This window comes from Dermacentor variabilis, chromosome 9, assembly GCF_050947875.1.
Source record: "Dermacentor variabilis isolate Ectoservices chromosome 9, ASM5094787v1, whole genome shotgun sequence".
Classification (NCBI taxonomy): Eukaryota; Metazoa; Arthropoda; class Arachnida; order Ixodida; family Ixodidae; genus Dermacentor; species Dermacentor variabilis.
The window spans coordinates 148,135,558-148,152,880 of NC_134576.1; the positions used below are offsets into that span (position 1 = coordinate 148,135,558).

General features: G+C 48.8%; 1 protein-coding gene across 1 annotated transcript in view; it reads left to right on the forward strand.

Annotated features, from left to right (window-relative positions):
- The first annotated feature begins 16,770 nt into the window (after positions 1–16,770).
- Positions 16,771–17,323, forward strand: part of LOC142557815 (transforming growth factor-beta-induced protein ig-h3-like) — a 74,195-nt gene continuing 73,642 nt past the window's right edge. The window contains exon 1 of the mRNA XM_075669964.1: positions 16,771–17,016. Within this exon, the coding sequence (XP_075526079.1) occupies positions 16,787–17,016 (230 nt within the window). The 5' untranslated portion in view covers positions 16,771–16,786. The remainder of the gene's footprint in view (positions 17,017–17,323) is intronic.

Here is a 17,323-nt window from a genome sequence, read left to right on the forward strand (position 1 = left end):
GCATATGGATCGATGCTATAAGCGTCCCCTTTGCAACGGGATGGTGGATTGCGCCACCAAGCCCTTTTTATTATATTGCATAAGGTCCTACCTATGTTATAGAATTAAAAAAGAAAGAAAAGGAGAAAGAGCCCACGATGAATTCCCATAACCAAACTTTCTGAGCCCTATATATTGTGAACTTTCTTTTTGCATGCCTCCGTTGTTTGTAGTTTCCCTACTTCTTCCAATCGGCTCTTACTAATCTCTATTGCGGACGTGTTTACGTCCCCCATGCTCTCGCTGAACCCAAGGGCAATTCAAGGAGGCCAGAGATGCCTAAATCGACCGCTGGGTAGATATCTTCACATTCTAATAAAAATGATGCATCGTTTCCCTATAGCTTTACCGCAACAAGCACATATGCTTCTTCTTCCTTGTTATATCTCGCTTTATAAGTGAGTGTTCTAAGGCATCCTGATTGCGCTTCGAAAAGAGCTTCCTATTGGAGTTATCATAAATTGTTTCTTTCCTGATTTCGTTCTTTCCTCTTAAAGGGACACTAATTGTTACTAGGAAGTCAAGCTAAAGCGATAAAGCAATGCTTTAGAGCGTCTAAGGCGTCAATATAATCGTGAACAGAGCTTTAGTATCCGAGAAATCGAGGTAAATGCATGGAATTATTTGAAACACCCCAGCGACATTCCGGTACTAGCCCGATGACGAAAGCACTCCTCATCATAATTTGTCACTAGTACTCAACTTCTCGTATTAAAATTATAATTTCGTTAGGTTATAAAACGGAAGAAAATGCTACTTGTCTACTTCTGTTCGACTCTAAGAAAAAATAATATTTTGACGTAACCCTTCAGTAGTATGAATGGTCGAAAGGTTTCGTTTTCGCTCGGCTCTGCGCGCTCGACTCCGCGCCGCGCGCGCTTTGGAGTTTCAGTTGTTTCGTTATCGCGTAGTGCTGCGGTGGACCTGCTGGCTCGCGAAACTTGCATTTGGAACAAGCAGCGAGAATGCCACGTCCATGTGATGTCCTGGGATGCGCGAACGGTCCGCGGAACTTGGCCAAGGGCAGTTGAAGCGGCGAATCCAATGTTACTTATCACTGTGTGCCAACGACTGAACCTCTCCGTTCGAAGTGGTTAAGTGCCGTACCTCTGCCACAGCGCGCTGACAAAGAGCCGAGAAATCACGTAGTGTGCTCGCTGCACTTTCCTCCAGAGGATTACGAGTTCAACGCCGACTTACTGAGGTCGTGTGGAGTGCCTTTCAAAGCAATGCTTTCCCGTAGCGTTGTTCCGTCGGTCTTGCCTGCATTTTCCGAAGCGCAAGAACAACTGTAGGTCGAAGACGGGGCGGTGAGTGCGGCATTTGGTTTCCACGAAGGAAAAGCTACAAATGTGCGAATATGCACAGCCATGACATGCAGTTGCCGTCGTAGTAGCACGCAACGACGCCGGCAGCGAGAGCCCTCAGCAGCAGGTCACGTTCATCAGTGCTTAAATCGCTGAAGTCGAGCCCAGCATCGCGAGCCAGTGTGTCGTTGACAGGGTCGCCCATTGGAACGAGCGTCAGAGTTGGCGTCATAAAATAAAGAACCAGCTTATCGTCGCGCGCTTTCCCTTCAGCTAGCCACCATAGTTTCGCTTTCGCGCTGCTGTCGGCTCTGTCTTGGCTCTGTTTCTGGCCGCGCGTTTTGCGTTTTGCACAGAAAAAGCCGTAGCGCCGTCTGAGGGCGCCGTTTTACTCACCGACGGCGCAACGTCACTATGAGGCCATGATGTCAGCACTCCTCGATCGGAGGGCGGGCGATTTGAACTGCGCTAGAGGTAAGCGGATGCTTCAGAAAGCATTTTCTCTTAGAATAAGGGATGGTATTTCAACAGTCCATGTTGACTTATTATTAACCTTTAGTGTCGCTTTAATTATTTACTCATAGAAGGTTTCTTTCCATTGCCGCCACCCATGAGATTATTTCTGCCTGCCTGACTTTCCGCTTGACGTTTTTTGTTGCTGTGTTGCCAACCCTACAGGCCGCATACTTGCTGGTGAGCTTCCTAGTTATTTTCCTCCACTGTGAATCAATGTTATTCCTGTACAAATACTTGAACACTCTCCCAGCCCATCTACTTTCTTCCATATTCCTCAATCGTTCTTCATAATCGATTTTAATGTGAGCTTCCCTCACTTCAAAACTAGTCAAGCCCATATCATCCTGCACAGCTTCATTTGCAGTCTTCCCGTGAGCGCCCAATGCGAGGCGACCCACTGACCTTTGGTTCCCATCGAGTCCTGATTGTATCCCTGATTTAAAGCAAACAACCGCATTTCCAAAATTAAGTCCTGGAACCATTACACATTTCCACATACCCCGGAGCACCTCGTACCTATTGTATCCCCACAGCTCTCTGTGCTACAGTACGGCCGCATTTCTTTTTCCCTTTACTGTTATTGTTTTTTCCTATGTTTCCATATATCTATTGCCTTCGTTTCTCCAAATACGAAAGCATTTATATTCCTCACGAGATATTTCCTGGCCGCGTATCTCTACTGCCTGTTCGCTGTTTTCATTGAATACCATAAGACCATAAGACCTGATTCGTTAACGCTAAATTTCAGACCTATATTCTCGCCTTCCGGTCTACAGATAATTAGAACAGACGTTGCACATCACTTTGCTTGTTAGCTGGCAACACAATGTCGTCCGCATAAAACAAACGTGGAAGCTGCTACTCTACTACTGTACCCGCCTGTTTGCACGAGAAATTAAACCCGATATTACTTCCCACTAGCGCCCCTCCATCCCCACCATGTACATCATAAACAGCAGTGTAAACGGCACCCCTGCCTCAGTCCCTTGTTGATATGAACTGCCTCTTTGCTCCTCATCCCCTCCCATTCAACGCAAACGGTATTTTCTAGGTAAATCTCTCTCAAAAGCTGTGGACAATCGTTACCTAAGCCTTCCCCTTCCAGAATATCCCACAAAATGTTGCGGTCTACGTTGTCATAGGCTCCTGTAATGTCTAAAAAGGCCGCATATAACGGTCTGCTTTCTACTTTTGATATTTCAATACACTGAGTAAGAACAAATAAGTTATCATCCAAACGTCTACCTATTCTGAAGCCATTCTGAAGCTCTCCCAAAATGCCATTATTCTCTGCCCATGCTTGCAGTTTTAATTTTATTGCCTGCATTTCTAGTCTGTATATTACCGATGTAATGGTCAATGGTCTATACGAGTGAATTCTATATTTCTCCCCCTTACCTTTGCAAATTAAATTCATTCTACTTTGTCACCAGCTGTCTGGTATTTGTATATCTTTTCAAGGTTTTTCTACTGCTTTCAACAGAGCTTCCTTACTTTTTGGTCCTAGTTAATTAATCAGCCTAACGGGAACCTCGTCTAGCCCCGTGGCTGTGCGCTTAGGGATTTTCTCTTCGGCTTTCTTCCAGTTGAAATTTGTCAGCGCCAGCCCATTTTCCATCTGGTTCTCTTTCATGCTTTTTTTTACGGCCGTGTCCCGTGCATTGGAGGCACGTTACAGATCCCCTGGTGGTCAAAATTAATCCAGAATCCCCCACTACGGTGTGCCTCATAAATAACCAAATCTTGGTTTTGGCGCGTAAGACCTCGGAATTCAATTCGTTTACATAATCAAACCGTCGAATTACCATGCACTATGTGCTAAGTGCTGAGTTGTCATGCTATGCGCAAAGTGTCATGTCATGCCGTACACGATGCCGTACACGAGTCCGGTTTCGAGCTTTCAGCTGCTGTCGTTGCGGTTCAAGGGTTCACACGCTGCCACACAGCGCAGAAAACGTTTGTGCGTGCAAGGTGCAATGAAAGCGTTTGTCTTTTCTCCACCGTCTCTTCGAATTAAGGCGTGCGCCTCGTGTTGTTAGACTCGAGAACATACGGTATCGCGGTCTTTTCCCCTCCCACGTTTGCAGCGCATTGCAGCGGAGTTGCACTAGACAGTAGCGGGCACGTGGGTCCTCCTCCCCCCCCGCCGGCAGAATCTGCAGCCGGAAGTGGTCGACCGGCAGTGACCCGGTGACCTCCCGAGAGGTCACGGCCCCATCGACCGGCCGCCGCGCCGTCTCGAGTAGCCGTCCATCGGCGGGCCGAGGCAGCAGCGCCGCGCGCTCGCTTCGCCGGGGACACACGGCGCGCTTTGTGCCTCGGTGTTAAGACGACGGCTGGAGTGGCTGTACTCGATGGCCATCTGTCAGCGCCCTCTGGTGACGCTGTGTGATTACACAGGTATTGACAAAGCTTTGGGGCTTAAATGTGAACCGAATGTAACGAAAGAGATAAACCCGTCTTGGAGGGTTGTTGAAGTAAGTGTGTTAAAATGAATTTTGTTGGGGCGAGAAAAAAAAGAACTTACATTTTCCTCTTGTTTCACCTTTGGGAGATGAGTAGAAATATTATAAGTAGGGGATGTGCGAATGTTAGAAATATCAAACACGAATCGAATAGTTCTTGCTGTTCGATTCGACTCGAGAATCACTATATGCGAAGTTGTCGAATATTTGTTTCTTTCCAATATATATAAGGGATAAAAGCACGCAGTGGAATTTCAAAAGAGAACGCGATGGAAGCGAGAACTGTTCCGAATATTATTCTTATACGGGATATACAAAGTGTTTTTTTTTAGACAATGCAGATTTTTTAATAAAAATTTTTTAATAAAGATGTAATGAGTGCAACGAACGTGGCGTTCTTGAAGACAAGTTCTGAGGAGAGGCCGATGTACATCGGGGCTGATAACGTGAGCTTCAGAACACTAATTAACAAAATGTATTAACTTTTCTTATTAGTGCATCGGGCACCCTTGTCTGCGTGGCATATTTGGAGGCAGTGACACGTTAACGCGCACCCATCTTTTAAACATGTTGAGAAATCGCCTGCAGTTCGACGCGTTCACCGCCAGACGGCGGAGCTCCAACGCCGAGGCCGTCCCGCTGCTCGGCGCGACCCGACGCGCTCGCCGCGGGCATGCGTGGCAGCGTGGCGTATCGGTGGCTGCCGCGACTGGCAGAGGCGGTTTCCAACTTCCTCGCGCTTCTAAATGATAAACGACTGCTCTCAGTAATCTGCGGCACTGTGGCTACAGCGGGCTCCGAACGGGTGGACGTCCGATGTTCCCTTTATCAATTAGGGCAACAGCAGTGACGAAACATAGGCGCGCCGTGTCGTCGCGGGTTCGATGCGACAGCGTTCTGCGCTCCCGCGGCGCTGGGCATCGATGTTGCCTGGGATCGCCGCTGATAAGCATCTCGAATTAGGTGCGACTTTAAAGCAGAAAAAATATGGCACTACCTTCAGATTCGCCATTTACAGAACTGCCCTTAAGGCACTAATAGAATGTTGATAAATTATTTACAATTAGTCTTCTGAACTACATGTTATTAGCGGCGAAGTATGTTCACCTCGCCTAGCAACTCTTCTGCAAAATTCCATTCTATTTATAAAAAAATCTGTATTGTGTATATAAAGTCGGTAAGAAAGAGACACCCTGCATACTATCCGCAGTAGTTGCGCGCAGGCCTGGGCACCGGTTCCAGCCGAGCGGAGGCCGGACTCGGTACTTCCGAGTACTATGCATAGGAATTGATCGCTTTCAGGCGGCCGATACACAGGGAGTTGTTACGACTTGTTATTTAGCCGTTCTCGATCACCAAAGGTTTGCGTTTCTCGAAAACGATGTGCGGCGCTGTGGTGTCATACTTCCCTCCTTCTGCAAAGAAAACACTGTGTATGCGTGCATCTGGTAACATATGCTGTCAACTTTTAAAGCAAAACACTCTTTGCCTCTTTCTTCGACTTTCGCACTGCTGCTGCTGTGGCTGTCTGACACGCCGCGTGGGTGCGGTTCAGAGCGTATATGGCATAAGCGTGGCAGAGAGGAAAGGCGACGCGAGAAGCTCGTTCAGACCTTTCCATTGCGTTGCACGTGCACCATGCCCTCTGGAGTTTCCTGGGCGTCGCCACATTAGCCTCTCGATAGCTGTAATTATCCCTGACCCTCCATAAAAGCATTACGGAAATTGCAGCGCTTACCTTTCTACTAACGTGCGACTCCCGAGGAATATAGAATGGGGGAGGGGGCAGAGAATGGGTAGGACCGACGCAGTCGCGAAACGAGTGAACAGCCTTGCTACTCTCGCAGTTTCTAAACAGGGTGGAGATCGGGAAAAGGTGAATTTAGAAGGTAAGAAAACACTACTGCCTTAGACGCGACAGCGGTTGCGGGAAAACTGGATATATTTCAGTTCAAGGTACATGACGGTACGTTTCTGCTATTTCTGAAAAATAAACACCAGGCAAATATGTCAAGCGGACAAGTTACGCAGGGCGTGCAGAAGCAGAGCTACATTAATTAAAGTGCACCGCAGGGTCTATAGGTGACACTGAAGTGTGACGAGCATGTGACGCCCTTTCGGGCATAATCTTCGTTGGCCCGTCAGGATAGGTGGGCAATATTGATCACCGCACCAAATAAACACAGACGAGCATAGCTGCTCGCAGTCAGTCATCGTTAACCACTCTGCGAAGCGTCACTCTGACGGAGGGTGCCCACTCCCCCGCACAGTGCCAGTTCTCCCAAGCACAATTCTTCACGTGCGGGAAAACTGGGCACACAGCGGACAGCAGCTGCAACCTGGATTCAGCCCAGGTTCCACGCAAGCCCGCGGCCAGAGTAGCGGTCGTAAGGGTACGCGGCGGGGGCGTGCGGCAGCAGGCTCGAGTTCTTCCGCGGCCAGGCTCCACGTCGTGACCGAGGACCCGCCGATTTTCGACAATGTGGCACACAGGCTTTGTACCGTCGTCAGTGCCGCCGTACATGCTGACCTTCGAAATATGCGGGCACCCCATTTCCATGGAGCTGGACACAGGGGTCAGCGTGTCAGTAATGGCCGGGAAACTTCAAGCGTACTTTCCCCGGCGTGGGAGATGGAACTTGCCAAGGTTGAAGACTGGGCTTGTTAGTATAGCATATTAGAGGTTGGACTGCGCAACATTTTGACGAGACACACAGAAGAGAAACACACACCACAGAGCGCTTGCAACTATCGTTTTATTCCCCTTGTCAATGGAATCAATACAGGAAGATACTCAGGGAGGAGGAGGGGGGGGGGAGGCGGTAGCGGCAAAAACAAATAAAAAGAAAAAAAGACCAGCTCTGTGGTGTGTGTTTCTCTTCTGTGTGTCTCGTCAAAATGTTGCGCAGTCCAAGCTCTAATGTGGGAGATGGGCAACCCCTTCAGGGGCATGAGGCACGCGGCGGTGCGCTTCGACAACACCCTGGATACCGGAACCAACGACGGGGACCACCTGCAGAACCTGCACAACGTCCTGGCACGACTGAGGACGCCGGTCTCAAGCTCGAGCTGGAAAAGTCCGTTTTACTGGCCCCCAGTGTTGAGTACCTGGGACATGCCATTACCCAGGCCGGCCTGACCCCGGCCCACCGCAAAGTTGACGCTGTGCTCAAGGCGCCTAAACCTCAGAACCAGATAGAGCTTCAGGGCTACCTCGGCCTCATAAACTTCTACAGAAGTTTCTTGCCGAACCTGGCGGCGCATCTACAGCCGTTCCATCTTCTGCTTCGAGATGGTCAGCAGTGGGTCTGGAAGAAGGAGCAGGACATGGCTTTCCAGCGCACGAAGTAGCCAATCACCAAGGCTCCAGTGCTGGTACACACTTCGATCCGGCCAAGCCTGTCGTCCTTACCGTAGATGCGTCGCCGTACGGTGTGGGAGCCGTCCTGGCGCACCGGGACGAGGATGACCAGCCCGTGTCGTTTGCTTCTTGTTGCCTTCATGCTGCAGAGAAACCTTACAGCCATCTGGACGAGGAAGGCCCGGCCCTCACGTTCGGGATCGAGCGTGTTCACCAGTATGTGTGGGGTATACGAGAAATCATGCAGTAAAGGTTGCAACAAATTTGGTTGCAAACCACTAATGTTGGCACAGAATATACTTTATCTTAGAACTATTATTGATGAACAGGCCAGAAAATGAAGAGGTGAGAAGTGTTTACGATGAGAATAGCATCTGGCCTGTCGTGTTTCAAGAGCAAATAGCAACAACAGCAACAAATAACGCTCTGAGGAAAAGGAATCTTTCTTTCGGCCTTCCTAAAGTTCCTGCAAAGCATGAAAAGCAAAAAAAGAAAGATATAAAGTCAAGATGTTTAAGTTATCCGGACAATGCATTCGAGCTATCAATTATTAAATCGCGGTTGACGTCATCAAATCTAAAGGAAATTTGTGCTATGTAGTGCTGCGAGAAATACACTGCATTCTTTAAAGTTATGTATGAAGTTTTTTTTTTTAGTGGTTCTGTTATTTTTGGCGTTTTATGCTATTGAAATGTCTTTCTGTATGGTCATAAATTATACTCGTAACTGCATGGTGCATCCTATATAGTGCGATGAAACGCTGACTTGTTAAATTAACCAATCATTGCTTTAGAAAAACGCTGTTTGTTTAGGCGTATCTGGCCTACAATGGTTTGCGTAAGTTTTTCGAGAGAAATTAAACATTCATGCAGTCAAGGATTTGCGCTAGCATAGCAAACCAGCGACGGAAGAACAAGGAAGAAGAGCGCATAAAACAGAATAAGACAAAGCCGGTGTCGTAAGCGGATCGCCGATTGAATGGAAACGATTCAATTGCCGGCGGCACTGCAGGAGGCCGCGGATACCTTTCTTACCTAGGCGGGAGACAAAGCGGTATTTTGTTGCGAGTGCACCATTGTACATGGAAACGTACTAGAGAGCAACTCTCGGATTGCGTGACGTCACAGGAAAGTGCTGTTGGCGACATTCTTACCCGCTTGAGTAGATGCGCCGCTCATCGGGCGCCGTGAATGTTCCGTTTCCCGGTGTGATTTCATTCCCGGCTGCATGAGTCACGCGTGCGTTGGCTCTGGGTTTCAGAAACGAAACATTCTCAAAGGGGCATCGGAGAGGAATATTAACTAGAGCTAGGGGTGGTATTGATTGCACGCTTCTCGAATATATAGCGAACAGGTTAACCTCGCCGTTAGCGCAGGCGTCGTCAGGAGCCAGAAAACCGGAAAAGAGGGAAACGAGAAACCGCAGACATGTGGAGCCGCCACTTTGACCTTCCCGTAGCAGGTCCTTGCGCCACAGATCTTTGCACTTTCCTCGTCGAAATCGCGGCGTGCAAAATTTGTCACACACACACACACACACACACACACACACACACACACACACACACACACACACACACACACACACACACACACACACACACACACACACACACACACACACACACACACACGCACGCACGCGCACACACACAGATATATATATATATATATATATATATATATATATATATATATATATATATATATATATATATATATATATATATATATATATATAGTAAAAAGCCTGCAAACGCAACAGCGAGGACAACATAGGGGGAATCTGGAGTTCGAAATTGAATTACAGAAATTATGACTAAATTAAAATGAGAGTGGATGAAAAAATTCGCACAGGAACTACCCCGGGAGTTGTCTAAGTACGCACAAGCAATGTGCAAGCTTGCGCATCGCCATGCAGCCCGGTGTCAGGGAACTCGATCCGACCAGTGTATAAGCGACAGCGCTGCGTCGATGCGAACTGCTACGGACGGCGACGCAAGCTGAATTAACGAGGTTGCGATCATCATAAGCCGTCAACGCGGCGCCTTATCAATCCGCATCGAACTATATTATCGACCGCGATCAACTCCGGTAGCGGCTGCGTATGGCGCGGCCGCGCGTGCCCGTCTTTTCACTGCGCGTGCCTGTCTCTAGAAACTACTGCACATCTCGTGTGGCGCGTGCAATCTGATAACAGAAAGTTGGACGAGGGCGTACGGAACGCACGGAATGAGCGATAACATTCGCCTCAGTTCCAAGTCACGCAGGCACGTCTTGCGCTGAGCGACAACGTTTGCCATTTGTTAGCCGGTGAACAGCGCGGTCAGCGGAGAACGATAAACAAGCACACGTGTCAATATATGTATGCCAGTTACCTTAAACTATAGACTCGGTCAGTTTCTTGGATTTCTCAGTTTTTACTGACCCTACTGGCTTTTTGAGGTGGCCGTCTCTGCCGGGGTAATTACAAGCAAAGTAGTATCCTTCACATTCTACACTTCTGAATAGTCTTCTGCATAGATTCGACCCCCATCTACAGCTTACGATCTGTACTGGTGCGGGCTACGACACAGGCTCTCGCGTTCATCGTATCAGGTTAGAAGCGGCGTGTACAACAGGCAGTTTTTTGTATACAGTATATGTCGTTCAGATATGTCTTGTTGCACGTAGAACACATTCCATTAAGCCGCGCTACGTTTGAACAGCAAAGATGTGCTTTGAGGGCAACGTAGATGACCCTTGATAATCGTCCTTTCAGCATAGAAACGTTGTTTGGGCTATGGAATGTAAGGTATCAATACAACGATCAGCTCCGAAAGCTTTAATAAGCTTCTCTACTGAAAGTGACATTGTATCTGTTTATTAAAACATTCTATGGCCTTTGTGTATTATTATGCCGCAGCATTAAGTTTGGGTTATATATTGATTAATGTGCAGTTTTCTTTTCTATATTGACTGCTTTTGTTTAAACATGTTTACGAAACGGGCTGTATTGTAGGTCCGTTTGTTCTTTCATGTAACTTCATAATTATATCGCCATTCTTTGCTCATTAAGGAATCTATCGTTTGTGGAGAAGCCGGGTACCATTTTTAATGTCACCAGAAGAAATCACTGACTTTGAAGATCTGGAAACCTTCCCGTGTTAAAAAGTTTTAGTGCATTTAAAGACAGCAACTCTTAGTTGTCATAAATTATTCGATTCAGCAAGTTCATGCTTGGTTTACGACACGAGGATGGAGGCCAGAAATACTGTATAGCAATTGGTTTTACCCTGCACCAGGTTATGGTTATTCGCAACACGCGCCGTGTTCTTTCTTTTTTTTTCGTCCACTGTCTTGTATTCAGGAAGCGCGATAACAGACAGTCACGGAGATTTGCTAGAAAGATAAATGATTCCGAATAAAACATTGTAGTAAATATGAAACATGAAAGATCGTCATGCAGAATACAAATATGCGTTTCGCGTTTCAAAGTGACAAAATACTAGTATACTTACGCGAAAATATAGCACTTAATATTATTTGTAGCGTTAAGGATTAAAAAAATATGTTTTTTTTTATTACGAGGCACGTGAGCGGCGCGCGTAGTAGACGATTTTCGAGAAAGCATTTAGCGGCAGAGAGGTTCCGGCGAGTGGGATGGCCGGGCACTTCCGCTTTCCGGAGTGGAATCCATGCCGCGCAACTCTGATGCCGCAGAGCCGCACTGCTGGCCACTTATCACAGCTGCAGTCTCTCTCTGACGCAGTGCCGTCATGTCTGATGGCTTCGTCTATTAAACGAGGTGGCGACAAATAGTAGACTGCTCGAGCTATAATCAGCTTTCGCTACATCTATTTATTGCAGTCCAGTATCTATATTATATCCTCTCTCTTCACTATTACGTCTGTCTATCTCGATAGTGTAAAATTACCTGCAACGACCTCGGATCTCTTCTTTTCCACCATTACGCCTCTTCGATCGCTGACCAGTTGACGATCCCTCAAGATTTGAATCCCAGCGCATCTGGAAGGGGGACGTTCCCCTCGGTCCGAGCCGTATGGATATGTCGGGCATTGCATTAAGATGTGTTGATTAGTCTCTGAACTTTTGCTGCCGCATTACTCATCCAGTTGCTCCTGTGTTTTTGTTCTCAGGGAGCATCAAACAGTGAGACGCTTTGTGTTATCGTACACATTTTCTTTCCCGATTTCTACTTGCCGTCTGTTTCTTGTTTCCGTCCTTTGCAGCCAATTCAACGGCTCCTAGCTGTTCCCCCATTCTCATAAACGCGGCGCTCTCGCCGTGCCATCTGGTGTGATGCGGTGCGAGGTTGCGACCCGTTCGCATTATCGACCCGAAATATGATTTACCATTACCGAGTGGCCATATATATACAAGTAGGGACTGCAAGTGTTTGCACCATATTCAGTTGAACTTCGCCTGTTATTGAAATGGTTTTCGATGATAACGTAAGTATCCTTCAATATGATCCTTTTCCTCTTGGAGTAAAACATGGCTAATGGAATCTCCACAAGTGTATATTTATGTGTGTCCAGGGAAGCTAGCTAGCATCTTCCTCTGTATGCATAGTACGCATAGCGTGAAATATATAAATATTTTAGGGTTCACATTGCATCCAAAATCTTTTGGAATGCTCACATGTTCAACACCTCATTTACAACCGCATGTTCGGGTGCACTGTACGTAACTTTTTTCATGTAACCAAGTGTATCTGCCCTCCATCTACACTTATAAAGCGCTAGTCAGGACTGAACTCTATGGAGTACGCTGAATCAACACGAGATCTATGCAAGCAATTCAATTCATTCACTCGAAATGTTTCGAAACAATTCTATTAGATTCTTACTGTCCACTTACCACCACAGCGCTACACCGTAAGAAAAAGTTGCACTAGATGACGGTAATTATTTTTGGCAGCGCCATTTTCAAGCCGTCAGAATGACGCCATGTTATAAGGCGTACACCGCCACGCACTGCACACGGCAGTGAATAGAATCGCGTTGTTGTCAACAGCGAACTTTGTGAGTGGTGGCTCGGCTCAGGCGACGTCGCGTCGGAACGAGGCGGACGGCTTGTCGAAAACGACGAGGACGACGCCGCTCAAGCGCCGGCTGGTTTTTGCAGACGCAAATGAAACCACAGGCGTAGCTCGGCTGGCGAACCCGCGGCGAATCGCCGTGAAGCTCTCTCATGGCGGCGGCACGGACACGCCGTCCGCGTATTGCGGCCATCGCCACGAAGCAAAAGCAGTGGTCACGACATTGACTGGTCTGCAGATAAAGAGATTCTGCAGACTTGGAACAAAACTTGCGCACTTTGTTGTTATAAATTGTTTAGCACACTTGTTAAGATGTTTAGAACAGCGGTGTTTACATGTGCACTTGCTGTAAAGCTGGAACGCAAGTTTAGCATACAAACGTCGTTTTATTTACTCAGTGCCTTTTCTTCAGAGCCGCGGTTCGAAGGCGGACAAAATTGCGAGTGGAGCCCGCGAAGGTGGCGACGCCGATGTGACGTCGTGTGACGATGCGTGCCGCGACTCTGGCGTTTAACTTCACCCTTGGCGACGCGAGCACCGCTGCCTTCGGCTCGACCGGGCCATCATTCACAGCAGGGGCAAAAAAAGAAGCAGTCTAAATGCGATTGGCGATCCCGCTGGTTCTCGCGTCTCGCCGCATGGTTTTCTCGCACAGCGCGGTCTTTGGACGCGATTCATTCGGGAGAAAAAGGTTCCGCGCATCGCATTTCACCAGCTCCGTTTCGAGAATATTCGTCAGGCTGATCGCTGGAAGGCCTCCAACCCAGGAGAGGGTGATAAGAGTCTGGCGGAGGCAGCGGTGTCCTTGCCTCCTTGTTTTGTCTACTGATGGAGGCTGGCGTTTCCTTTGCTACGGCGGTTCTACCATCGCGTAGTCTTTTGTAAACTCTTAAAAAAAAAAAAAGAAGTCGCAGTATTTGCTACCTATATGTAACAAGATTTGCTACCTTGTTATAACTGCAGTTTTTTTACTGACTGAACAGGCTAGTCACTGGGTCTCGGCTACCACTTTCGAACGCAGTTAGCACCACCGGGTTGAAAGTTTTTATTCTATTACGCATATATCGAGCCCAATGTGGAATGCGCCACAGCTGGTCCGATATGTGCAGCAGAGGCGAGAATATTTGTACCAGGTGGGGCTAAATGCGTTTGGCGTTATAACCGAGACACATTGGTAGCAGTGACTACTTTATTAATAGAGAGTTTTAGAATTGGGGGCCCAAGCGGCTTGGGGACCCAAGAAAATTGCGCGCCACAAGTGCGCATGCGCAGAACCCAAGCCAGTCTTGGGTTCTTGCGTTCGCGTTAACCCAAGACCCAAGAATCGAAAACTAGCGTGGGCCCCCAAGCCGTCTTGGGCCGCCCTCGCGGGTGACAGCGATGGCGTACAGCAGATGGTCGCAGGGCAAACTTTATTTACTTCGACTGATTTTCGCCATTTCACGCGGGTGAACTCGCAGTTTTTTTGCAGCGCGTCACAAGGAAACACCAACTAAGAGCGCTTGGCTTCGATTGGCTTTGCTTGGCTTAGAATCGCACACTTAATTCGTAATGCTAACCGGTACTAACAGTTTTTTACACATTATTGTTCGTTCTTTTTGCTCAAAAATGCATTCTGTTTGTTTTCACTTGTAAGAAAAGAGATTCATTTTTTTTTCTTTCAAGCACGTTTCTATTTTCCACACTGCGGCGCCCCAAGCGCTCAACCCAACGCTGTCTGCGTTCGACCCAATCCTCAAACTCTGCTGCTCATCTAAACCCAAGAGCAACCGACGCAACACGGCTTGGGGACCCAGAGCCTTGCGCCCCCAATTCTAAAACTCTCTAATGTTTCTAACTCTATCGCTACTAACTGCAGCTATGATAAGGTAGCAAATGGCGTGACACTTGGTAGCAACTACTACGGCATTTTTTTAAAGAGTTACAGAGTCACCGTCGGCGACACCGAATTGCCATGCGGGGCAATTCCTTCGCACGCTCGGCGTGAACGATGCGATGGCAACGGCTGTCCCGCGCCTGCCTTTCGCGCGCGCCGAAGGCAGGCACCACGAGCAGATCCCGGATGTGCGCGTGCAGAGGGCGCTGCTCGCTTTACGCGGCCGCCCATTCGACTCGCAGGCGGCACGTGTTGCCAGCTGCCTTCTGTCGGGCGCCCAAAAAGAACGGCGGTGCCCAGGGAGGCTGCACAGAGCTTCGCGATGCAGTTTTTGGCTGCGCGCGCCGGCAGCACCGGCTTGACGCGAGGAAGGCGCGGCAGAGTGCATCCTCCTCCGGAATCGACAGTCGCGCCCTCGTTTCGCCAGCGGTTCGAAACATTTCGGTGTCTCTGCGCAGACCGGAAGGTATTTCGGTGGAAATTTATTGGTCGCACGAGCTGTCACCCATGCTGGAGTTGCTTATCACAGATACGGCCATTGCGGCTCGAAACTTCTGTTTAGTGAACTCAGCTTTCGAAACACCACGAGAAACGAATGTTGGGATTCGCAAGACCATGCGTAATTTAAATTCAGATGCGGTGGGTCGAAGAAGTAGGTTGCTTCCGTTCTTGCAGTTGCGTGACCTTGGCCACCCGCCGCGGTAGATTAGTGGCCATGGTGTTGAGCTGCTCAGCTGCAGGTCCCGGGTTCGATCCCGGCCACATATCGACGGGGCCAAAGTGAAAAAAGAATGCTCGTCCCTTTAGATTTATGTACGTGCACGTTAAAGAAGTCCAGATAGTCAAAATTAACCCAGAGTTCCCCCACTACGGCGTGCCTCACAGTCATATCGTGGTTTTGGCACGTAAAAGCCCACAATTTATTTAATTTTGCTTGAGGCTAAAGGAGTCGCGCCTTGTTCATGTTGTTTTCGTGTGTCTAAATACAGATGACAAGAGTACCAGAAAACGAATGTCCCGTATGTGTGTACATCCTTCTGGAGCGCGCGCGCGGACACCACAAGTGTTATCTAGATTTTTGGCGTCTATGAAACGTTAAACAAAGCAAACGCTAAAGCTGGATCTTCCCATAGCTGCAATTGCGCGTACGAATTAAGCAGTGATATTGTTACGTGTGGAAAGACACAGATGAAAGAGGCAGGCTATTTACACTGGAGCCAGGCCGACACTCGCTCGCGCCAAGGGCACAGACCCACTTCGTCGTCGTTCTCGCGGCGGCGCGTCCCTTCAGCATCGCTCGATGATATCGTAATACTATTGTCTTTAGGTTGCAGGCCGCACATCACGAATTCCTGCAGCACGTTGGTGACAACCTATATAGTATACTGCTCGGACGCAGGGATCACATTATCGATCCGTCCTGCACTTTATTAGACCCGCAAATCTTTTTTCATTAATTTAATCAAGATGCTTATTCGCCCGCATTCCATACCTCTGTATGCCCTGAGGCGGCTCTAGCAAAACAACTGTCTCATGTACATAAGCACTCACCACTTCTCTTATCATCATCATCCATCCCAATACTTTCACTCCCCTTCCCTCTTCCCCAGTGCAGAGTAGCAGACTAGAGCGCACTGGCTCAGGTCGACCTCTCTGTCTTTCCTATCAATTAATTCTATTCAAGAGGCATTAATCCTCGCGAGGGTTAAAATGGGGGTTAATGAGAGTTAAACCAGGGTCAATGCGCGCATAAAAAAAAAAAAAAGAGTGCGGCGGTGCGATGCGATACGGCGTTCGCAAACGCGCCTTCGCGCGTCGCAACCGAGGGAGCGCACTGCATGTCCGCCGTGACGTGGCACGTTACTGCAGCCGCAGATGACGTCATGCTTACACAACAGGTCAGGCGTGACCTCAAGTCCTGTAATCGCTTCGTACGTGGGCCCTCGACTGACTGACAGACAGCCCGACTTCCTGAGACGTCCGGGCCGCGTCATTGGCCTCTGGCCGGCAGCCACGACGACGATGATGCGGCGAGCGAAGATCACGAGGAGAGCGTGGCGCGGCGTTGCTGGAAGAACCGCGCCGCCGCTTCTGGAAGTTTCGCGCGCGCGACCTTGGCTACCGACACCCTCTCCCCCTCGGCAGTTGAAAAGCGGCCGCTCGGTCGGCGGCGCGCCAGATGAGAGATCGTCACCGCGTCGTCCGGATCGCGAACATGGCTCGTTGCCGGAACCAAGTAGCGTGGCTTTTGGCCGGGTGCATTCTCCTTCTGTGCACAGCCCACACATCGCGAGCTTTCGAGAGAGAGGGAGACTCTTCCGAGCGTGAGTCTGAAAAGGAGCACACTTCCAGCAGGGAGAGGGGAGGACGATTCTTCAACGCCTTCTGGACGCCTTACCTGCAACCCAGGTAAGCTTCTAGCAGAAGCACACAAACAGCGCGGAAGGCGCAGAGTCATCAACGGGCGTTTGCTAGAAGAAATTGACTTATAAAAATGACGCAGATCGCGCTTAAAGGAGTGTGTTCCAACTTGTACTTCGGCACCACACAGCCGCGTTAGTCGCGCGGCCTATAAATATGACCAGCTACCCACCTTGCAGAGCTAACAACGACGGAGTCCGAGTTTGATGAAAGGTTCGCGCGACCGTGACGATCTGCTTAATTGCGCTGGTGGTCCACATACCGCCCAAATAGGACTGTCCCACAGCGGATGCGC